General features: G+C 42.3%; 1 protein-coding gene across 3 annotated transcripts in view; it reads left to right on the forward strand.

Moving 5' to 3' along the window:
• The window catches only part of USHBP1 (USH1 protein network component harmonin binding protein 1), a 174,306-nt gene that overhangs the window by 104,879 nt on the left and 44,199 nt on the right, over nucleotides 1–25,228 (forward strand). For all 3 annotated transcript variants that reach the window (XM_073547902.1, XM_073547893.1, XM_073547912.1), the window contains exons 9-11: nucleotides 14,992–15,092; nucleotides 15,977–16,109; nucleotides 16,619–16,877. In XM_073547902.1, the coding sequence (XP_073404003.1) occupies nucleotides 14,992–15,092; nucleotides 15,977–16,109; nucleotides 16,619–16,877 (493 nt within the window). The remainder of the gene's footprint in view (nucleotides 1–14,991; nucleotides 15,093–15,976; nucleotides 16,110–16,618; nucleotides 16,878–25,228) is intronic.

Consider the following 25,228-nt stretch of genomic DNA (forward strand, 5'->3'; position numbering starts at 1 on the left):
TTCACTCCAAATTAATATTGAGATTAATTCAATAACCCCTTCCAGATTTAGGATGTAATAGTTGATCCTATGTCGGGCCCCCATTTATGGAACAGGCTCAGGAGCTGAACCTGCATCTTACCCAACAGATGAAGTCTGTCTTAGGAAAAAAGAAATGTGTCAAGGGAAAATTAATGTACAGATTAAAAAATGGTGAAAAATAGCAGTAAAATGGGGGAAGGCATAAAAAGAATTAACAGATCCTAATTCACAACACTCAGTATAAGAATTTTTTATCTGGCCAAAGATATTTTTGTTAAGCAAGTAAACCAAGAAATATGATGTCCTCAAAACAAGAACATAACTCTTATCACCTAATTAAAACAGAGTTGGCATTACTCTTGATGAAGAATGAATTAGGAGAGAATTTGAACCTAGATTGGAGGTTTACTGCTCTGCTCATAAGATTACTGTTTTAGAGATAGAAGCCTTTGTCTGAGTAATCCCAGGATTATCTGACGCACTGAGCTCTGTTTGAAGCCCCTATTACAAAAAAGGATCTTAGAAATACAGTTAAATCTGGAAACTTCGCTCCTGAAGCAGATGGAATTCCATTTCCAGTTTATAGAAGATAAAGGAAGGTCCTTCTGCCCCTACATTTGGAAGTATTTAATAAATCATTTGAGTCAAATCATCTTCTGCTTTAAAAAGGGAAACAACCCTGTGGGTAAAGAGGTTTATAGACCTATTACATTATTGAATACAGATGTAAAAGTATTAACCAAGGTACTGGTTGATATATTAACTAAGGGACTGGTTGTGATATTAAAGAAATTAGTGGATACAATCAAACCTCATGATCAAAATGGGTTTATGCTAAATTGGATGAACAAGACTGAACCTTAGTATTGTAAGCATTCCTGTGGGTGATGGGGGTCACCTCTTCATTATGTCGAGTGACGCAGCTGGGTCGCCCTCCCAGGGCCGTGGGGTACTTGGTACCGGGTCGGTGTCAGGGGGATGTGTCACAGCAGCGGTGACCTGATCCATGGCCCTGGGCGCCCAAGTAATCAGAGGTGTTGAATTGTGGTTTGTAGTTAATGGAATAGTTCGTGACGCCACTTGTGGTGTTCGGCAAGTGGGATATTGGGCCACGGGATATTGCACGACGCTGCGTGCAGATCCTCTGGGGCTTGTGGTGTGTTGCAGCCAAGATGGTGAATCTCCCCACAGGTGGAGCTGTAGCCCCAGGGCAGTGTAGATGTCGGGGCAGAGGAGAGGTGCAGGCGGTGTAGAAGCTGATACCCAGATGTAGTGGTACCGGGTGTGTTGGCCCAGGAATAATTGGAGGACGACACCAGGGCGTGCAGTTCCAAAGCTGTACTCACAGTCTGTAGCATACACAGATGCCTGCCTCCGTGCTGTGTCCTCCGGGTCAGGGACTCAGTCAACCTCCAGATCAGATGGAATGCTCCCTTCCAACACTCCGCCAAAATGTGCCTTTCTGAACGTCTCCTCTTATAGCGCCTTTAAGTGTGAAGTACTCCTAGTACTGAGTTACACTGGAGTGCCTCCCGACAGATGTTCTCAAGAACTCTACTTGTACGGCAGACAGCTGTAGCCTGCTACGGGGACTCCTCTCTCCTGAGTCCCGGCTCACTATTCACGTTGCTGTTGTGTGCCCCAAGTCTTAGATGGGAGTAGTGCATTTACAGCCCACTACTCCACCGGTGTCTGCTGCAGGACCTTCAGTATCCATACAACCTCGGGGACCGGGCCCCGGCCTTGCGCTTAGAACTTCTAGGCAGGGTTCTCCTCTAACCCACGTCCTCTCTGTTCCCTTTTACTCCTTCGTTCCGTACTAATCCTTCTCTCTCATAGAAGATCAGGTTTCAGTCCAATGTCTTTCTCCTTCTTTCCCTTCCTGTGCCAGCTGGCTCAGATCACTGAGGCAGCTGCAGCACTCCCTCCTCCATCCCTCTTCCAGGGATCCTCACTCCTCTCTGAGTGACTCTCTCTGACTCACTGACTGACTGACTGACTACCTAAACTTTCCCGCTCTTTATGTATTCTAAACTCCACCCGCCTCCCAGCACGTTTCGTGTTCCAAGCAGGGAGCCACCAAAGGTGCTCTGCTACACTCCAAGCAGGGAGCCGCAATGTGGCTTTGCTGAATTACTATGTTGTGTGGGATGCGAGTGTTGGAGCGTGGTTAGGAGCCTCCAACTCACCTGGATGGTGGGGTACCACACCTCAGGGGGAGGTGCAGTACCTCTGTGGCAACTGAATCCTCAGGGGTGCCACCCAACTAAGGTGTTTGACATGGTGGACTTGATATTAATCTGGAAGGTTATGGAAATATATGGTTTTGTGTGTTATTTCTTTCACTTGGTGTAACTGAATGACTCTCCCAGGGTCAGGGTGGAACTTTATGAAATACTATCTGATGTTATAAATCTCACAAGAGGCACATTGCAAGGATTACCCCTCTCCCCACTGCTACGTGCCATGATTATAAAACCTCTTGCCATTCGTGTAAAACATGATGACAGTATTATGGTCTTTGGCTGTTCAGAAGTTGGGAATAAAATATTACTGTAACAAATCCACTTCTCAGTGCTGAGCTGTCTGTGCAGTGATTGACAACTTAGTTGTCCAGTCTGGTACAGGAGCGTCCTGAGCTGTCTGTGTAGTGATTGACAGCTCAGTTATCCATCCTGGTGCAGGGGCATGCTGAGCTGTCTGTGTTTTGATTGACAGCTCTGCCATCCAATTTGACACTGATACTGATAGTGATAATTTGATACTGAGCGCTTGTCAGGGGCTATCAGTTTTCATAATTGCTCAGCTATTTATCTGAGCTGGCAGTCCCAGATAGCTGTCAGCCGTAGCTTCGACTAAGTGTGTTGGTTTACGCTATGCCTCATATTTTTCTCATTGATCTGTCGATGCCTGACCTTGCACCTCGTTTTGCCCTGACGACTGTTTAACCCCTATACTCTGATCCGCTATTCTCCTGGTATTTTGACCTTGGACAGTTACCTGACTACGCCTTTATCTCTTCCTTCTGTTTATGACACACCCTCCTGGCTATTGACCTCGGACTACTCTGCTATCCTGACCTATGGCTTGTTCGTGAGAAGTGACTTAGCATCACAATTACTATTTGGAGACAAATTATTTTCTGATGAGGGTGGTGGCTTGTTTTTGCTCCCACTTTGGCCTAGAGATTTTCATCCCATCACAGAGTCTAGTTTCCATAACCTGTAATATTATGTCTTTCAAGAAAGTCATCTATGCCCTCCTCGTACTTTTGTAGTGAATAAACCATTACAATATATTGTGGCATAGAGCTCCATAGTCTCATTGCTCTTACAGTAAAGAACCGCATCCTGTGATTATGATTTAACCTTCTTTCCTGTTGATCAGGGCTGGGGAATTCTTTATTTTGCAACAAATTTATAACATCTTTCAGGGGCTTTACAAATTGCTCTCTAACGTTGTCCACAAAGTACGACCTGATGCTGGCACTGCTTTAAGGATGTAATCTTTCATTCAGTTCAGTAGTGAAAGCTGTGTGAGCGTGCTCACAGAGCAAGAAGAAATTAATGGGCCAGCAGCTGTCAAAATACAGCTGCTGGCCCAAGCACTGTGATCCCCGAGAATCTGCCCGGGGGCAGGATAAAAGGTCATCAAGGCCCATAAATTGAGGCTCCTGCTGTAGATGTAGAGGATGCATCATTGACATTGCAGGCCTAGGTGTAAAAACATCATTAGAAAGATGTCACGGGTGTGTCAGAGGGAATGTGAGATAGCAGGTACGCGGGATGCAGTGATGGACAGGAGGCAGACCAAGGATTAACAGGTTTAATAACAGGGGAATACTCCACGCAAGGAGGCAAAGGGTCAAACAGGAGATTAAACAGTTCAAAAGGTAAAGGATATGGTGAGTGGGAGGACAGCGATTCAGATAACGGCAGTTCTGATGAAAGTCAGTGGTTCCAAAGTCCACGAAGTGAATAGCGCCAACAACGGCTGGCGCGGTGTCTTTTCCAACGCGGTCCTGTAGGCAACAATATCCTGTCTTCTGGCAGCAGTGGTCGGTCTCCGGTACCTTCCACTGGGCCTAGTCCATATACTGTAGTAGATGATAAGGGTATGGCCACAGTACTGTACGAGCCCAACGTGGCTCTGCAAATAGACACTAATGAAGTCAGGGCACAGGTGTCTGGGCAAATATTCTCTGGCAGCGTCAGGGTGTAAGTGTTAGTCTCGTATGTCGTCACTCTTATGTGGCACGTGTACTGTACTCACGGACATGGAGCATACGGCACCTTGTTCTCTGGTTGCTACTGGGCACGCTGCACTTTCCTCCTTATGCTGCGAGCTGTCTGTTCGTGCCAAGACTCAAGCGTCGACAACCACTCTGGTCTGGTCTCTGGTCCCCGCTGCTGGCGGCGGGAGATGGTGGACGCTGGCCTACACAATGCTGGCGTTCCCCGGCTGCTGCTGCTGGACACACAGCTCCCCTCAGCGCAGCGGTCCCTGTCCTTCTCATCTGCTCGTGTTCACGGCTCTGTCCTGTGTGCACAGCTCTGCTCTATGTGCGCGGCTATGCTCTGCTGTATGTACATGGCCCTGCTCTGTTCCATGTGGCCTGTCACAGCGCTGATAATCTGGGGTGAGGGAAGGGAAATCAGAGCGCGCCTCTCACCGCTCTGCACACTGCACTCCGCTGGCGCCAAACTGCCACACTGTGCACGCTTTCTCTTCTTTCTCCGCCCCCTCAGTCAGCAGGAAAGTCCGCCTCCTCAGGGCTTCCCCCAGGCAACAGGGGCAGGTCCGCCCCACTAAAGCTTCCCCACAGGAACAGGAGAAGCAGCCTCTCTAGTTCCAGACCCGGCACACAGGTACCCGCGGTCTTATCGTCCCCCTTACAGCAACAGTCGCTCTGCATCTGGCTGCAGAAGGTCTATGCGTTTGGCATGTAAGATGCAATCTTCATCCTTCTGACTTTTGGATCCAGTTGCAACCTCCCTCAGTCTGCTTCAGGGAGCCGCCTTTGATATTCACATTTTACCTTGTGAAGGCATGGAGCTATTGCAGGTGGCTTACTTCCTCTCTGGTGCTTTTGGAGGTCATTTGGTGTTACCTCTCTGGAGTCTGCTCAAGCTAAGTTTCTTCCCCCTTGTTTCTAGTGTACAGTGGGGACTGACCAGTGCTCATACACCCCTTCCCTCTTCAGGGCCTAGCTCTAGGGATATACAGAGCTTAGGTTTCCTGCTCGACAATTGGTGTAGATCCAATATAGGGATGGTAGGGTAGGCCTGGTGCTATTAGATCTGCCTAAGGGTCTCGACTTCCCCTTTCCTTGGGCTTCCTTCCCCTCATCCCCTCATTTTGCACTTAGTCTTCCCATACTGTGTGTGACAAAAGATCTTTGTACTGTTCCCTCATACGTTATATTTGTACATTGTAATAACATGACCCCTAAGCTTTTTGGGCGTACGGCAGGGATTGGAACGGAAGGAGCTCCGTTTGACTTTTCCAACGCAGAATTGGCTGGATTTGATATCTGACACCATGTTGCGTTTAGAGAGCCTTTGATGTGCCTAAACAGTGGAAACCCCCCCAAATTGACACCATTTTGGAAACTAGACCCCCTAAGGAACTTATCTAGTTCTGCATTGACCACTTGCAACCCCCAAGTGCTTCACAGAAGTTTATAACGTACAGCCGTAAAAATAAAAAATCATTTTTTTTTCACAAAAATGATCTTTTTGCCCCCAATTTTATATTTTATCAAGGGTAGCAAGAGGAATTGGACCCCAAAAGTTGTTATGCAGTTTGTCCTGAGTATGCTGATACCCCATATGTCAGGGTAAACCACTTTTTGGGCGCACGGCAGGGATTGGAACGGAAGGAGCGCCGTTTGACTTTTCCAACCCTGAATTGGCTGGATTTGAGATCTGACGCCATGTTGCGTTTAGAGAGCCTCTGATGTGCCTAAACAGTGGAAACCCCCCACAAGTGACACCATTTTGGAACTAGACCCCCTAAGGAACTTATCTAGATGTACGGTGACCACTTGCAACCCCCAAGTGCTTCACAGAAGTTTATAACGTACAGCCGTAAAAATAAAAAATCATTTTTTTTTCTTCACAAAAATGATCTTCTTGCTCCCAATTTTTTATTTTACCAAGGGTAGTAAGAGGAATTGGACCCCAAAAGTTGTGGTGCAGTTTTTCCTGAGTATGCTGATACCCCATATGTCAGGGTAAACCACTTTTTGGGCGCACGGCAGGGATTGGAACAGAAGGAGCGCCGTTTGACTTTTCCAACGCAGAATTGGCTGGATTTGAGATCTGATGCCATGTTGCGTTTAGAGAGCCTCTGATGTGCCTAAACAGTGGAAACCCCCCACAAGTGACACAATTTTGGAAACTAGACCCCCTAAGGAACTTATCTAGATGTGCGGTGACCACTTGCAACCCCCCAAGTGCTTCACAGAAGTTTATAACGTACAGCCATAAAAATAAAAAATCATTTTTTTTTCACAAAAATGATCTTTTTGCCCCCAATTTTTAATTTTACCAAGGGTAGCAAGAGGAATTGGACCCCAATGGTTGTTGTGAAATTTGTCCTGAGAATGCCGATACCCCATATGTGGGGGTAAACCTCAGTTTCGGTGCACGGTAGAGCCAGGAAGGGAAGGAGCACCGTTTGAATTGTAATCTCAAAATTGTGAGACCGGATGCCATGTCGGGTTTGAACATGTGCCTAAACAGCAGAAACCCCCCAAAACTGACCCCATTTTGGAAACTACACCCCTCAAAGATTTTATCCAGGGGTATATTGAGCAATTTGAACCCACAGGTGCGACACAGAATTTGATAACATTAGGTCGTCATATTGAAAAAGTTCATTTTTTCCACAAAAATCTTGGTTTAGACCTGAATTTCTCACTTTTGTCAGAGATTACACCAGAAAGTGGACCCCACAATTTGTTATCCACTTTCTTATGAGCGTGGCGATATCCCATATGTAGTCAAAAAGGACTGTTTGGACAAACTGCAGGGCTTGGACAGGAAGGGGCACAATGTGACTTTATTTCAAAATCCTTTCAGGAATTATTACTCACAGAGGGAGGCATGCTCCTAAAAATACATTGGCTGATTATAAAACTTGGTCTTGCTAACAAAACAGTTGTCCCACATTTGCGTTTATTGTAGCAGGAAGAATAAACTGTATGGAATGAAGGGCAAAATGTGGAGGAAAATGCAGCCAACTCTGTGGCAAAGCTGAGTTTGTTCCAAAGATGAAAGAACACCAGCTGGACTAGAATTGCACAGACTTTCAGGGACCGGTCATACAGCGTCCTTTTAGCTCCATCAATCCCTATATGAGAGACGAATGTGCCAATAGACGTGGTGCACCATAGCAAGCTCCCACCCGCCAAGGTCAGAACCGCTATATGCACAAAACAACTAATCCTCTACAGAATCTGTATTGTCTGGTACCAGAGGTTCGGCAAGAACCTTACGGTAAAGTCCATAGTGTATAAGTACGGAACTTCCTCATTTTTAGAAATCCTCCAATAAAATGATTATACCCGTATCACCAACATAAATATAAGTAATATAAATGGAAGCCAAAGTTTTGTGTAGCAAGACAGTCGTAAAACAGTCAAAGTTAGGTAAATGGTAAAAAATGTTTGTGAGTAATCAGGTTCTAGAATTTTCAAATGACTTGACTTTTCAGGAACATTTGTGGGGTCCATACTCGAGCGTACAGACGTGGGTACGTGGACGAGTATTTGTTGGAATAGCAGTTTGGTATGGGATTGGTCAAGCCCTAGAATTTTCAGATGACCTGACTTTTCAAGAACATTTGTGGGGTCCACACTCTGGGTTGTACAGACGTGGGTACGTGGATGAGAATTTGTTGGAATAGTAGTTTGGTATGGGATTGATCAAGCCCTAGAATTTTCAGATGACCTGACTTTTCAAGAACATTTGTGGGGTCCACACTCTGGGTTGTACAGACGTGGGTACGTGGACGAGAATTTGTTGGAATAGTAGTTTGGTATGGGATTGATCAAGCCCTAGAATTTTCAGATGACCTGACTTTTCAAGAACATTTGTGGGGTCCACACTCTGGGTTGTACAGACGTGGGTACGTGGATGAGAATTTGTTGGAATAGTAGTTTGGTATGGGATTGATCAAGTGTTGGAATTGTGGAATGGGGTAAAATGGGAACTACTAATGAAAATTTCTCTATTTCTTGTTACAAATTACTCTACTGGGGCCAATAGGCAGAAAATAAAACTTATATAAAAAAAACTAATAATTGTAAGTGGTGTGGTAGGTCTCAAAGCATGGGGAGATACAAAGGCCTGGTTGGGATGGGCATGTGGGGCAATAGTACCGGGAATCACTCCGTTTGCCATGCTTCCTGCAAACCCGGCATAGTTTTTGAGGATACCTTTGGGTGGGAGTGACAGGGACAGAGTGAGGAAAATGGCGCTCTATAAGTCTCTGGGAATCCTCAGACTCAAAGGCTTCCCCCCGGTGCCATTGACTGAAACAGGAGGCCCTCAACAATTTTTTCCTGAAACTGGAGGAATGTAAGGGGTCCTTGGGCTTTTTTATATAGTACGAAACTGTTGTACGTGGCAATTTGAATAAGGTAGATGGCCACCTTTTTGTACCAGGCCCTGGTCTTCTGCTTGACCAGGTATGGTTGCAGAACCTGGTCTGATAAGTCAACGCCACCCATAAATTTATTATATTCTGTGACGCAGACCGGTTTTTCCTTGTCCCTGGTGGCACCCCTCTCTCTGACTGTCACAGTGGTGTCCAAATGCAGTGTGGTAAGCATGTAAACATCCTTCATGTCCTTCCACTTCACTGCAAGGAGTTAGTCATTTGCAAGTGAGAAAGACGCCCCCTGCTCCAAACGTCTGGACACCAACTGTGACGGAAACCCCACTCTATTTTTCCTGATTGTCCCACAGGCCCCTGTATTTGCAGCGTGGAGGGATTTATATAGGGGGACACTTGTATTGTATAATAATTGTCCATATACACATGGTACTCTTGATGAAGAAAGGGTGTCATTAGCTCCCAGAAAATTTTGCCTGGGATGCCAATTGTCTGAGGGCAGTTTGGAGGGTTTATTTGGCGGTCCCTACCTTCATAAATTAGGAAGGTGGAAGTGTACCCTGATGAGCTCTCACAAGTTTTGTATAATTTTATGCCATATTTGGCACGCTTGGAGGGGATAAATTGGCGGAATGACAGACGGCCTTTGTAGCTCATCAAGGACTCGTCGACTGCCACATTTTTCTCTGGGGTATAGGAATTTAGAAATGAATTTTGAAGGAGGGAAATTAGGCGTCCCAATTTATTTAGCTGATCATAATTGAGGTCAGTTCTTGGGGGGGGCTTGGGAATTGTCACTGAAGTGGAGGAATCTCATCAGGGCTTCATAACGGACTCGGGACATGACGGCTGCAAATACAGGGGTGCTGTGGACAGCTTTTGTTGCCCAGTAAGAGCGGAGTGAGGTTTTTTTTTACTAAACCCATATTCAGGGTAAGGCCTAAAATTTTTTTATTTCAGGGACATTGGTGGGCATCCAGGAACGGGAATGAAAGGCAGTGGGTTTTTGGGAAATATAGTATATTGTCGGGCATATAGGTTTGACTGGTGGACGATCAATTCTAAGACTTCGGGGCTAATGAAAATTTGGAAATAATCAATGGGGGTAAAATTAGTGACATCTACTCTTATTCCAGGGACAGCAGAAAAAGGAGGAATTTGAGGGGAAAATGAGGTGTCATTATACAACAGCGATGAGGGGACTGTGGTACTTGGCCCTGCCTCTGAAGCTTCAGCAGTGCCGACCGACTCCGCTACCATCGGGCTGAGGGATCCTGTGGAGGAAGAGTCACCGTCACGGTCTGAAAACTGCTCAGCTTCAGAGGCAGATTCTGTTTCACTGCCGGAGCTGCCGGAGCAAAGCAGGCTGTAAGCTAGCTTCGTGCTGTACGTTTTCCGCACCATTTCTTTTCCCTGCCTAATGAATACTAACCCTAATCTAACCCTTTTTTTCCTCCTAACCCTAATATGTGTAACCCTAACCCTAGTAGCACGTATACCCTAACCCTAGTAGCACGTATACCCTAACCCTAGTAGCACGTATACCCTAACCCTAGCACGCATAACCCTACCCCTAGTAGCACGTATACCCTAACCCTAGAGGCACGTATACCCTAACCCTAGTAGCACGTATACCCTAACCCTAGTAGCACGTATACCCTAACCCTAGCACGTATAACCCTACCCCTAGTAGCACGTATACCCTAACCCTAGAGGCACGTATACCCTAACCCTAGTAGCATGTATACCCCAACCCTAGTAGCACGTATAACCCTTACCCTGGTGGCACATATAACCCTAACCCTGGTAGCACGTATAACTCTAGCACGTATAACCCAGCACTAACCCTAACCCTAGCACGTATAACCCTAAAAATTATTTTTTTTTTTCTTTAATAAAAAAAAAATTGTAAAAAAAAATAAATTTTTTTTTATTATCCCCTGACAATGGGGATGGGGATGCGGGGGATTTGGAGAGGTAACCTGATTTTTATGACGCTGCGGACGCAGCAAAATCAGATTTCACTTCGCTGACAGGGCAGCACTTGAGCTGTAGTTTCTCTCTTCTCTCCCAGAACAACTACAAGGAGAGAAGATAATCAAATATATAAAAGAAAAAAGGCGAAAAAAAGTCCAATACAAGAAATGTATACAAAAATACAAAAATAACTTTATTAGCATAAATCCAAGGTACAAGAAGCAGTGAGATAAGAGTCAATATGACCATAAAAAGCACATGGGCAAAAAATGGGGCACATACAGGTATATGACCACAGGGATAATAGTGAATACAGCAATAAGCAATACAAAATTAGAAGATCCTACATCATCCCTTAGTAATACAAACAGCCAGTCATAATGTATATTGAGGCCCATAGGCATCATTACCCCCTGTGGTGGAACCTACCACCACACATACTATGCACTGAACATGTCAACATCCAGAGAAAAAATTTAAACTACATAATATTACCTCAGACTGGTCGATAGTAAAGGTCCTACCTGGTTGTACCCCCCCCAACGCACGTTTCGGCCGGATAGCCTTTGACACCGGAGAAAATCCGACTGTGGGGGGAGCTGTTTCCTTTCTCCACAGCGCCTTTAATTAAAGGCGCTGTGGTTTAAGTACCCTTAGTGACTGCCGTTAAAAGGCGTATCGGCGGTCGCTAAGTGGTTAATAACCTTGGTTGCTGTTGCTCTAATTCATCTATGTCTTTCTTATACTGTACACAGGAGACCAAAATTGTACACAGCATTCTAAGTGTGGCTGCACTAATGACTTGTATAGAAACTATGTTTTTGTCATTAGCATCTATGCCTCTTTTAATTCATCACATGATTTTATTGTAAACAGTGTTTTACCATTTACTAAAATCCCTGTGGCCGGCTTCAAACAAGACCCCAAATTATACTACATGCAACAATACTATGGTATTGCAGTATATACAGTTAGGTCCATATATATTTGGACAGAGACATTTTTCTAATTTTGGTTCTAGACATTACAACAATGAATTTTAAACAAAACAATTCAGATGCAGTTGAAGTTCAGACTTTCAGCTTCCATTTGAGGGAATCCACATTAAAATTGGAAGAAGGGTTTAGGAGTTTCAGCTCCTTAACATGTGCCACCCTGTTTTTAAAGAGACCAAAAGTAATTGGACAATTGACTCCAAGGCTATTTCATGGACAGGTGTGGGCAATCCCTTCGTTATGTCATTCTCAATTAAGCAGATAAAAGGCCTGGCGTTGATTTGAGGTGTGGTGCTTGCATTTGGAAGGTTTTGCTGTGAAGGAAACATGCGGTTAAAGGAGCTCTCCATGCAGGTGAAACAAGCCATCCTTAAGCTGCAAAAGCAGAAAAAACCCATCCGAGAAATTGCTACAACATTAGGAGTGGCAAAATCTAAAGTTTGGTACATCCTGAGAAAGAAAGAAAGCACTGGTGAACTCATCAATGCAAAAAGACCTGGGCCCACGGAAGACAACAGTGGTGGATGATCGCAGAATAGTCTCCATGGTGAAGAGAAACCCCTTCACAACAGCCAACCAAGTGAACAACACTCTCCAGGAGGTTGGCGTATCAATATCCAAATCTACCATAAAGAGAAGACTGCATGAAAGTAAATACAGAGGGTTCACTGCATGGTGCAAGCCACTCATAAGCATCAAGAATCAAAAGGCTAGACTGGACTTTGCTAAAAAAACATCTAAAAAAGCCATCACAGTTCTGGAAGAACATTCTTTGGACAGATGAAACCAAGATCAACCTCTACCAGAATGATGAAAAGAGAAAAGTATGGCGAAGGCGTGGTACAGCTCATGATCCAAAGCATACCACATCATCTGTAAAACACGGCGGAGGCAGTGTGATGGCTTGGGCATGCATGGCTGCCAGTGGCACTGGGTCACTAGTGTTTATTGATGATGTGACACAGGACAGAAGCAGCCGAATTAATTCTGAGGTATTCAGAGCCATACTGTGTGCTCAAATCCAGCCAAATGCAGCCAAACTGATTGGTCGTCATTTCATACTACAGATGGACAATGACCCAATACATAAAGCCAAAGCAACCCAGGAGTTTATTAAAGCAAAGAAGTGGAATATTCTTGAATGACCAAGTCAGTCACCTGATCTCAACCCAATTGAGCATGCATTTCACTTGTTAAAGACTAAACTTCAGACAGAAAGGTCCACAAACAAACAGCAGCTGAAAACCACCGCAGTGAAGGCCTGGCAGAGCATCAAAAAGGAGGAAAGACAGCGTCTGGTGATGTCCATGAGTTCAAGACTTCAGGCAGTCATTGCCAGCAAAGGGTTTTCAACCAAGTACTAGAAATGAACATTTTATTTACAATTATTTAATCTTTCCAATTACTTTTGGTCCCTTTAAAAACAGGGTGGCACATGTTAAGGAGCTGAAACTCCTAAACCATTCTTCCAATTTTAATGTGGATACCCTCAAAAGAAACCTGAAAGTCTGAACGTCAACTGCATCTGAATTGTTTTGTTTAAAATTCAATGTGGTAATGTCTAGAACCAAAATTAGAAAAATGTTGTCTCTGTCCAAATATATATGGACCTAACTGTAGTACAAGCGATGAGATGTTTGCAGGTTCCAGTTACAAATACAGTGAAAAGATAAAAAACAGTTTTTAAAAATCTGAAAAAAATAAAACATAAAATGTTTAATTAACTCCCTTTTCCTCCATTAAAAATAAAGATAATAAAACATTTTTAAAAGTATACATATGTGGCATCGCCGTGTCAAGAACAGTCCAATCTATCAAAATATGAAAATAATTAACTATATCGGTTAAAAAATTAACCCAAACTTACAAAAACGCCTAAATTGCTTTTTTTTTTTTTGGTCGCAAGAACACAAAAATGTCATTTCTATCCTAAAATGGTATCAATAATAACATTGGCTCACCCCACAAAACGATAGCGCAAATGACAGAAAATAAAAGTGGTATGGGTGTTGGAAAATGACGACACTATCAAACATTTTTTTTTTTTTTACAAATTTTGGATTTCTTTTTCACCACTTAAATAAATAAAAATCTGGATAAATTTGATATTACTGTAAAGGTACAGTTGAGACGAATCATATTACCATGTTATTTTTACCACATAATGTATGCTGTAAAAACAATTCCTAAAAAAACAACGTCAGGTTGCATGTTGTGATGGGCGAATAGCATTGTTGCTGGGGTCTCCTCGAGCATGCTCGGGTGGTCTCCGAGTATTTTGCCGTGCTCGGAGATTTAGTTTTCGGCGCCTCAGCTGCATGATTTGCGGCTGCTAGACAGGCTGAATACATGTGGAGATTTCCTAACAAACAGGCATTCCACACATGTACTCAGCCTGTCCAGCAGCCACATATCATGCAGCTGAGGCGACGAAAACTAAATTTCCAAGCACGTCAAAATACTCGTAGACCACCTGAGCAACGAGTATACTCGCTCATCACTAGTTGCATCTTTTTCATCGGATTTCGACTTGAAATTTTTTTCCTGTTTTTAAGTACACTATTTAGTTAAATGAATGTTGTCATTCAAAAGTACAACTCATCCATCAAAAACCAAGCCCTCATATGTCCATTTACTATATTGAAGAAATATAAAAAGTAATGGCTCTTAGAAGAAGAGTTGGAATAAAACAAAAAACTGAAATTGGCCATGTCAGGAAGTATTTAAAATATACACCAATTAGTACACATTATAGCATTTTGTTATACATGCATTTCTTTGATGGACATTACCTTCATGAAGCTGGTATGGGCAGGATGGGTTATTGGTAATGTTATAATTATTGTAATTTTATAATTGTGTTGAAAGAGTTAAAAATAAAACAGGGCATCAACACCAGATCGATAGGGGCCTGACAGCTGATACTCACACTGATTATATGCTATTTGCTCAGACCCCCAACGGAAAAAGAGAAAAGGAGTACCCAATTTATACCGGTGACGGAGGCTGGAGCAAATAAGAGCTGATCTGGAAGGGTGCCGGGTGTTGGACCCCACTGATCTGATATTGATGAACTATGCAGTGGATAGGTTAGTATATTGTGCCCAGACAAGCCCTTTAATTTTATTCCACATACATTATTTAAAAACAAAAAATCCAAACATATTTAGTGACTACTCTTCCCATAGGTTATTTAGTGTATAATGTGATTGGCACAAGAAAAAAAATCAGTGTCAACATCGTTTTATATTTGCTTTGAAATAAATGTATAGAAGTTACGTAAATGATTTTTATGTAGCCCTAAATGGTGCTGAAAACAGTTAAGTGGTTAAAGACTGACTTGTATGTTGTGATTCCTCCTTCTTGTCATTTATAGTGAGAAATGTCTGAAGACATACAGTGTGTTGTTGGCTCTTGCAGAAGCAAAGCAGGAAATCATGCTTGGTCAGGTGTCATCAGGGGACATTTTGAACTCAGGTACTAATTCAGTAATGCTTTTTGCAATAAGTTAGTTCTATCCTCATAAGATAAGAGTAGGTTCACACAACCTTACTTTCCGTCCAGGGAAAAATGGACAGCACTCGGACCAATTTATTCAAAGGGGCAGTGCAATTTTTTTTTCACAGACCGAATGAATCTGCATGTTGAAAAAAAAAATCACGGCATGCATTGTTTCTGCAAATTGGATGAGACTCACCTATTCTAATGAGTGCGCAAAAAAAAAATCACACAGTTTAGCATTTTATTTATTTGTATACATTGCAAACTGTAAATGGTCTGGTAAATTATTGATAGCTGCTGCTTTATAAATATGGATTCCATACGGATGACAAACATGAAAAAAATTGTACTATTTTTCGGGATGAAGCTCAGATGATTTTGTAGATGATTGTGGGACCTGGCCTAAAAAGAAATGAAAATTCAACTTGATTAGCAATGTCAATAAAAAATGACCGGATGGTGGAACTTGTGATTTGTTGCAGGTATGAGGCTGTTACATAGATATCATATACAGTAGCATACGCAAGCAGTGTGTGCCTATAGACTTTAATAGGAAGCATGCCATATGACAATACTGTCTTTTACGGTTTACATACCATATAGAAAACATGGTGGTGGAACAATAGCCAACAAATATAATGGCAACAAGCAGTCTTGCAGCTGAGGATTCTGATGTTATCTTTAATAGCATGGCTTTTAGCCCAGCTGTCTATTCACTGCACCTGCGTTATTACATTCTGTACATCTTTTATGCGACAACACAACTTAACACTTGCAGTAATATTTTTTATGTACTGAATGTATATGCTTGAAACTTTTACTTGACTATAACTATATTGTTTCATATGTTATAAAATAAGGCTGGAGGCTGCTGCCAAAAGACTTGGAGATTAAAACCAAACTATTCTTGATGGAGGTAAAAAAGATATTTAGGAGAGAAGAAAAAATATCAGACTTAGAATCAAAGAAAATGCCTGGGCAAACAATAAACAGGTAAGAAAATAATATCAGTTTCCCTACTATACTTCATGTTAACGGTCTATTTTCTTTGGTAGAAGGATCTCAGACTAAGGGTATGTGCACATGTTGCGGATTGGCCTGCTGAATTTTCTGCACAGAATCTGCATCTCTTGGCAGAAAACGCAGTCCAAAATGCTTGCGTAATTGATGCGGATTTCTTGCAGATTGTCATGCGTTTTTGACGTGCAGATTTGCCTCACTCAATGTATAGTCAATGGGTGCAGAAATGCTGCGGATCCGCACAAAGAATTGACATGCTGCGGGAAAAAAAGCTGCAAATCCGCGCTGATTTTTATGCAGCATGTGCACACCAATTCTCACATTCCCTTTGACTATCGTTGGTACTGTCCTACACTGCGGATTTGAGGCAATTCTACACGTCCAAAAACACTGCGGAAACGCCTCAAAATCCGCAACGTGTGCACACAGCCTAGACTTATAAACTTAGCTAAAAAAATTCTCATTTCATGTGATTTTAACAGCCCCTATGCCCCATGGCTCAGTGATGAAGAAGAGCAGATGCTAAAAGATTACATTCAGTCTCTAAAGTGGGACTTATCTTCCATTACAATGTCAGACCACTTCATACCTGGTACATCACATGCAGAGGAAGTAACTGAGTGTGCTGAAGAGATCAAAGCTAAAGTGGATGGTGCCATTAAAAATTCAACAGACGCTTCATCTTGTCTCTCAGAGAAACCTGCTAGAGCTCAAATCATGCAGGATCTGATGCATAGTAAGGTAATGTAAACTTTCCTTGTGAGAGGAGATTTATCAGTTATCAAATTTGTGCAAACAATGTATGATAATGTCATTTTTTTCTGTATGATAATTACTGCATGATAAATGTAGTACAAGTAATTAGATTAGCCATATAGGCAGTGCACATGTGGAGCCAAAGGAATCTCATCTATACCGATCTAAATAGCATTTCACGCTATGTGCTGAGTTGCCTTTACTTAAAGGGGTTGTCCGGGCATAGATATTTGATGACCTATTTTACCTACAGAATAGGTCCTCACTAAATAGCAGATCGGTTGGGGTCTACCCCCGTCTGCACCATCAATCAGCTGTTTTTTGTTTCTGCGGCAGGTGGATGTACCAACTTTGCATGGATCTGCTAAGTGCAGCCATTACTGGCTACTGAAGAAAAGTTCCTACTTTTTCTAAATTGAAGCTGTACTGTAGTAGTCGACATCGGCTGCTAAGCTGTGAGTGGAGCTGCAAACACTAAAAAAACCAGCTGATCGGTAGAGGCGCTGGATGTCGGAATCCCATTGTTCTGCTAGAAAAATATTCAGAATTGAGAGTCCTCAGTGGTTGATACCTTTTAATGGCTAACTGAAAAGATGGTAATACATTGCAAGCTTTCGAGACTACTCAGGTCTCTTCTTCAGGCTAGACTAATACAAAATCTGAAGAGTCACATATTTATGCACAATACAACGCAGAAAAAATGCAATGGATAAGACAAGTGACGTGAAGCAGAACTATCAATATGGGAGAGGGAGAAACATAAATATTGGACCAGTACATAGATAAGGAATCTGGATGTTTTATAGTCCTCTGATTGGGGTCTCCTATTGTGTTGTGATGCCCCCACCAGGTTTTGAAAGCAAATTCCTTAATTGATGTAAAAAGACATAAATCCATGCGACACATTCATTCCAGGACTGAGAGTGTCAAAGGTCGTCATAAATTTATACTCCCAAACACGTCTCTCTCTGCTATTGATGATCTATCATGCAGCTAGTTCATCAAATACCTGTGACTCTACAACTCCTTGAACCCCTTAATGACTGCAAATACGCATTAAAACAGCGGCCATTAATGGGCTTTGTTCACTCATCGAATCTGGAATAAGTGAATAACGCATCCCCCACAGGCGAAATTCCCACCGGTGAGAGCTATACAAGACAGGTGACACCCTGCAGCATTGGCCTCGGATGGTGTTGGAACCGGGGCCAATTAACCCCTTAAATACTGCTGTCAATCGTGACAGCTGCGTCAAAGTGGTTAAAAGACTCATTTGACAAGATCGACCACCCTCGATCGTAATCGCAGGTGCCAATGGTTGCCATGGTACTGTGAGGTCGTCTGATGACCCCAGCGTATGGTAGCCTATTAGATCCTGCTATTAGCAGAGTCTAACAAGCTCTGTCAGTGAAAAACTGACAAGTCTCATGTACTGCAGTACATGATCAAAGTACTGCAGATCAAAGTAAAAAATATACATGTCCCACTGGGACTAAGTGAAAAAGTAACTAAAAGTTAAATGAAATATATTAAAAAAGTAAAAAAACACAAAAAAAACACAGAGTCATTTCACCTCTAAAAATGTAGCCTTTTTGTAAGAAAAGAAAAATAAACAAATAAAGTACACATAATTGGTATCGCCACATCCGGAACGGCCCAATCTATAAAAATGTAATGTTATTTATTATGTAAATTGTACACTATAAAAAAATAATAAAATCCAGGCCAAAAATAATGCTTTTTCACCATTATGACACAAAAGGAATAAAAAGACAAAAAGTCATATGTAAAAAAAAATTGGACAAAATAAAACGCAAAACCGTCATACAAAAAACAAGCCCTAATATGGCTCATGTCGCAAAAATAAATGAGTTACAACTCAGAATATAATGATGCAAAAACAAATTAATTTTTGTGAAATATAGTTTTTAATGTGTAAAAGTAGCAAAACATAAAAGAAACTATATAAATATGTTACTGCTGTAATTGCACTTAACCGAAGAATAAATCGGTTTTATCGTTTTTACTGCACGGTGAACCGCAAAAAAGTAAATAAATGAAAACAATGGCTGAATTTCTATTTTTTTAATTCTGTGTCTGAAAAATATGAGTAAAAAGAAATAAAAAATGTTTCCCAAAATAGTTCCAAAGAAAATCTCTGTCTCATCGCGCAAAACATACTGTAAGCCTTTTTACAGTCTCTTCATTCTGCCTCCCAATAATCGGAGTAAGGGCTCAAACTCACTGGCGATAAAATCGTATTGCACTCTGACCCATGTTAGTCAATGGGTGACATCTCACTTGCGATTTTTTCCCATCCAAAATTGGACTGAGAAAAAAATCGCAGCACGCTGCGATTTGCTGCGACTTTCGCCAATGCAAGTCAATGGGTGCGATTAAAAAAATGGACCAAAAACGGACCATCCATTTTCCATCCGTTTTAAACGGATACATCACCATTATGTGTCATAGAACACTGTAAATGGTCCTGTAAATGACTGTAGAAAAATAGTTGCTGCGAAAAAAAAACGGATTGCAAACGGATGTAAAACGGATGCAAAACGGATAGAGAACGGATGGAAAGATTAAAAATTGCATAGAAATCGCATGACACTTGCATAGCACTCCACCCTTTTCTACAGTCCAGAATTCGGACCGTTTTTTAAATCGCCAGTGAGTATGAGGCCTAAGGCTTTATCCTGCAGTCTCTGCTGAGTACTTACGACGGGGTTTTTCCATGTAAATCTTAAAACTGCGATTCAGACAAAACCCCTGATGGACCCAGTCATTTATGTATTCCGGTAGCTTCACATTTTTTTAGGTATCTTTTTAGAGCACAAGTGTGGACAACCACAATTCTGTGCACACCCTAAAAGATGGACACCGCCAGAACAGATGCCAAGTGGACTCCAAAATGTCTCCATCTTCCTCATTATAGTGAGGGGTTCTTTTGGGGTTTTTGTCTAAATAACATTTTTGTGGGCTTTACATGAAAACCTTGTCATAAGTGGTAAGGGTAGAACTCAAGAATGTGATCCCAGCCTCATTCTGAATTTTATAAAAAAAAATATTATGTATACCAAATTGTTATTAATAAAACCCCTACTTTATCCTGCAGAAAACCAGTCCCCACCGTCCATCATCTGTCACTGGAATTAAAGGGGTTCCCATGCTACTTGTAGGACAGAGACTGTGGAAAAGCAACACGGCTCCCAACCCCCCCAGATAAAATCCAATGAAATCTCCGTTCCCAAATCTAAATGCCCCCTCCTTTTGAGCTCCCCGTGCCTAAACACCAGTAACCGGTCACTTTTGGTATTATTGTAGTGGGAAGGGCTCAGTTAATAATTTATGGGGTTTGTGTCACCGGAAGCACAAGCTCTGCATAGTGTACTGGGGCACCACAATATATGGGGGGCACTACACTATATGGGGGAACAATTTATGGGCAATGAACTGGCAGATTTGCAATTCCCCAGAATAAAGCCTGGTATGGTTATAACAAGGTAGCGCGGGGTGGTAGTCCCAACAGAGTCAATTAAGCCACAGTCAGTGTACAGACTTGCACAGAAATAGGTAGGACAGACGCAATCCAGACACAGCTGCAGTCCAACAGGGAGAACAACTTTAATAACCGAGATGAATAACGCACAAACACTGGCTACCTTTTCTCTCCCTAACTTCGGCCACGGCCGTACCCATAACAGCCATGGCGGCCGAGAAAGGCAGTAGTCATTATGCCGGAATATTTACGCTTGAAGACCCTTTCGTAGGGGCCCTGACGGAATCCTGGGGCCCGTGTTGATGCCCTTAAGTCCAGGGCAACAGATTCTATCCCCCCAGGGTCTGGCAAGGCCCGTGTTAATGTCCTTCAGTCTGGGGCAGCAGATTCTATCCCCTCCTGGGGTCTGGCAATGTCCCGGCTGTTGCTGCACACCTGCCCAGAGCAAACATGCCTGGGCTACTGAGCTCCCCACAGGAACTCCTGTCCTCATGGGGCTGTTAGCCCAGCCCACTCTTTAACTCCTTGCTGTCCCTGCCTCTAGAAGGTGCAAGCACATGATAATGCAATACAATAAGAATATATAACATACATTACAAGGGTTGTCATACACAATAAGAGCGCACATATTACAGTAATTGCACATGAGACATGGCAAAAAAAAGGGCTGTATAGGTCCCGTGTGGGGGAGGGGCAAACAAGGGTCTCCGCCACCTCCTTAAATGGTTGTTACAGAATAGTCACTGCAGCCATAGATGAATTCATGGAGAGGTGCAATTTCTACAATAGGGTCACTTTTGGGCTCTAGTAATCTTCTACTGTGGCACTTTATTTAGTCAGGTAAAAACTTTCCATTCACTTTTTCATGATCTCAAAAAAGGCTAAAATCGCTATGACCCTAAAACTTTTTCATTCTTATAACTAACTTATCAAACTTTATGGCTGATTATTGAATACATAGTGGGTCTGTTTCAATGATTGATGTTTTCCTGATATTTTGTGCTCACTATGAGAGATAGAATTAGGGTACCGTTACACCTAGCGATGCACCAGCGATCCCGACTAGCGATATGACGCGGTCAGGATCGCTGGTGCATCGCTAGGTGGTCGCTAGTGAGCTGCCACTCAGGCAGATCTCACTAGCGACATCGCTGGGGACGGGGATCGCTACTTACCTGTCAGACGAGGCGATCCTGCGTCCTCCCGCCCAGCTCCACGTGTCGCTCGTCGTCACAGCAGGAAGAGCCGCAGGAAGTGACCGACGAGAAATGATCCAGCAGCTTCTCGTGCGATCAGCGATAACCAGCGGGGGAGCCGGTCGGAGGTAAGTATCACATGCAGCGATATCGCTAGTAATATCGCTGCAACGTCACAAAATCGGTGACTTTGCAGCGATATTGCTAGCGATATCGCAGTGTGTAACGGGGGCTTTATTGTATTTTCTGTTATGAAATTTTTCTTATAGCTGAGTCTTTATGATGGCAACGCTATCTAGTGGTACATATTAAATAGTGCACAGGCTTTAATATAGACTAGCTAAAATAGTCACATGTATTAAATTCTAATTTATTTTGCACTAAGCACTTTGTTTTGTACTTGTTTACAGCTCTAGAACTTTTTCTAATGATTGTAAAGAATTTAGCTTGAGTCAGATTTTTTTCGGGAAAAAAAATATATTTCATCACTATTTATGTGGATTCTTATTTTTGCCTCCATTTTTTTGTGCCTAATATTTCTGTAAAATTCTGATTAAATATATTTTTATGGTGATCAATAAAATTCAATATTCTAAATCTTTAAATATTTTGTTTAATCACTTCATTTATTTTTGTTCCCAAATATGTATTGGGGTAAACAAAAATAATTGTGTCAAAACCATATGGGGCATCACTGCTTTCAGGAGAAGTTGTGTATTAAATTGTGGAGTCCAGTTTCACTTATTAACTAGTGATGAGTGAGCATGCTTGGTAATGCTCGTTACTTGCCCAAGTATCTCTTTAATTTCTGGGTTTGCTCAGCGGGAGCTCGGGTCCCCGCCCTGCATGTTTGGCGCTCTTTAGAGAGCCAATCAACATGCAGGGATTGTCTGCCATGCACTGAAATGCCTTAGCGATCTTGGTTGGTGTATTACAGTGGTTGGCTGGCCACACAGCATCCTCAGGTCTATAAGAGACCTGCCGCCGCCCTGCTCATCGCATTCAACTCCAAATTCAGACAGTGTAGGAAGAGTTGCTGCCGAAATAGGGTCAGATTTGAGGGTTTATAAGTTAGTGTGGGTATACCATCATAGAATCCCCAGATCCAGCTAAACCAACAGTCCTTCTAAGGACTAATTACGGGCTATATAGATTTGAGTGCTAGGTAGGCAGGGGAGTGTATGTGGCTATATACATATCAGTGCAAGACATGCAGGCATTGTACATGCTGCTGCCTATTACATATATTGACTGTATATACCTAGCCCCAGGTTTCAGTGGCTAGGAATAATTTTTTTTGCATATTAATCCTGAATTTTTTCATTCCAAAGCAATCCAGAGCCCCCTTTTTTTTCCATTTGCTTGTTGACACTGCAGACTACAGCCAGATCCTTTTCATAGTACATCGTGAAAATCCAACAATTTTAAACGGGTTTACCCGTCCCAGCCATCACATCTGAGTGCGCAGAAAATTCTGCTATTTTTTGTGGTACTGTAGAATTTTTTTGGAGTGTCTTATACAATTTTTTGACACCAATTTGCTGCCCAAAAAAATACTTAGCTGCCAAAAAAATATTTAGCTACAGGGCAGGTATTTTATACTGGGTTTTGTCCGCCACACGAATTGCATATCATTATGCTCAAAATTGTGCCATTTCAGGTCTCCATAGCATGTTTTTTACTGTGTCATAGCCTACTTATTGACACAATTTTGCTCACCAAAACAAAAAAGCACAGGCCACATATTTAACAATGTGGTATCTCCATCAGACGCCTCTTCTATCTGTGGGCTAAAAATTTTAGCATTTGATGGCTCCATTCAACTGTTTTTGCTCTTTTACTCTATTTCTATACACTATTTTGCTGTAAACAAAAAACAAAAATTCAGGTCACATATTTAACAGTGTGGTATCTCTGTCAGAAGCCTCATCTGTCTGTGGGCTACAAATTTGGGCATTTCAGGCCTACATTCACCTTTTTTTTGCTGTGTCTTACTCTAGTTCTATACACTATTTTGTGGTAAAAACAAAAAAAAAATACAGGCCACATATTGAACAGTGTGGTATCTTCGTCAGACGTCTCTTCTATCTGTGGGCAAAAAATTGTGGCATTTGAGGGCTCCATTCAACTGCTTTTGCTGTGTCCTTCCCTATTTGTATACACTATTTTGCTGTAAACAAAGCAAAAATACAGGCCATATTTAACAGTGTGGTATCTCCGTCAAACTTCTTATCAACAAATTTGGGCATTTCAGACATACATTCAACATTTTTGGCTGTGTCTTACCCTATTTGTATACAATATTTTGTGGTAAAAAAAAAAAAAAAATACAGGCCACATATTGAACAGTATGGTATCTCGGTAAAAATACTTCTGTTTCAAATTATTATGGCTACTTCATGACTGGGTCTCAAATGCACCAACTGCTACTACCACCACCATCATCATCTTCTGCCGAGAGGCAGTTACTGCGCACATAGAAAGTCTAAGGAACAGAGGGTGAACGCTTGGGCAGTGTTGTACTCTGTCAGCGGATTACAATGGCGAAAGCTTCGTGACTAAATCATGACTGGAAGAGACAGAGCAAGAGCACGTGGGCCAGGACTCACAGCTACCCAAGCCTGGTGTTCCTGGGCTGGATTCTGACAATCCATCACCTTCTAATACTGAACTTGATGGGCGAGGACGTCAAAAAGGAGCCCTGCAGTTTCTAGAACAGAAGCTAGAGATTTTGACATTTCAGCTGGATTTCAAGATGTGTCAATTAGAGAGCGTGGTGGTCGTAGACGTGACTTCCATGATATGGGTGTTTTCCAACATGTCATTGAATCAAAATCTGTTTTTCTCACAATTCTATTCAGATGTGCACAAACTATATTAAATTGATAGGTAGACCCCAGTGGGTGTTGTCACAGTACCATGTTGACTACAGTCCACAGATGTTATCTAGATCCCTAATGTCACCTCTGCTTTACCAGAATGATGAATTAATAGGAAAAGCACGTGGTTTTGATGGAGCTGTTCTTTTCTTGCCAAAGAAACTAAATAAGATCAATGAGGTGGTTAGCCACACACGCAATGGAGAAATAGTAAAGATTACAATTACTTTCACAAATGACTTACCAACAACTTCACCAACTTGCTTTCACTTTTACAATATTATATTCCAAAGGCTTCTGAAGATGATGAATATGAAGCTAATAAGTATGAATTATCAACCAAATGATGTTACAGAAGTCCGAAAACACAGGACAGATCCTCTATATACTACACCGCACAGGACAGATCCTCTAAATACTGTGTAAGCAGGTGCTGAGATGCAGTACGCAGGGATTGCAGAGCAGTATGGTATAACAAAATAATTTAATATAACAGTCAAATTAAGGGATGATCCGGCAGGGAGTTAATAAACAATGAATCAGAGTTAAAGGAACAGGCAGAATTAAAGCAACAGTCCTATATTCAAATAACACTTATCATGGCTCCCGCTGATGCTCTTTAAGCCATAGTCCGATGGGGGTAGTAGTGCCGGCAATGGCTGGTGTAGAGTCCTCTGATGGGGTCCGAGAATAGCAATCTATCTTCTAGAGGCAGTGGGCGGTCTCCAGTTTTACCCACTAAGCCCCAGTACATGAGCT

The sequence above is a fragment of the Dendrobates tinctorius genome, unplaced genomic scaffold (assembly GCF_039654945.1).
Source record: "Dendrobates tinctorius isolate UK_male_01 unplaced genomic scaffold, ASM3965494v1 ptg000011l, whole genome shotgun sequence".
Classification (NCBI taxonomy): Eukaryota; Metazoa; Chordata; class Amphibia; order Anura; family Dendrobatidae; genus Dendrobates; species Dendrobates tinctorius.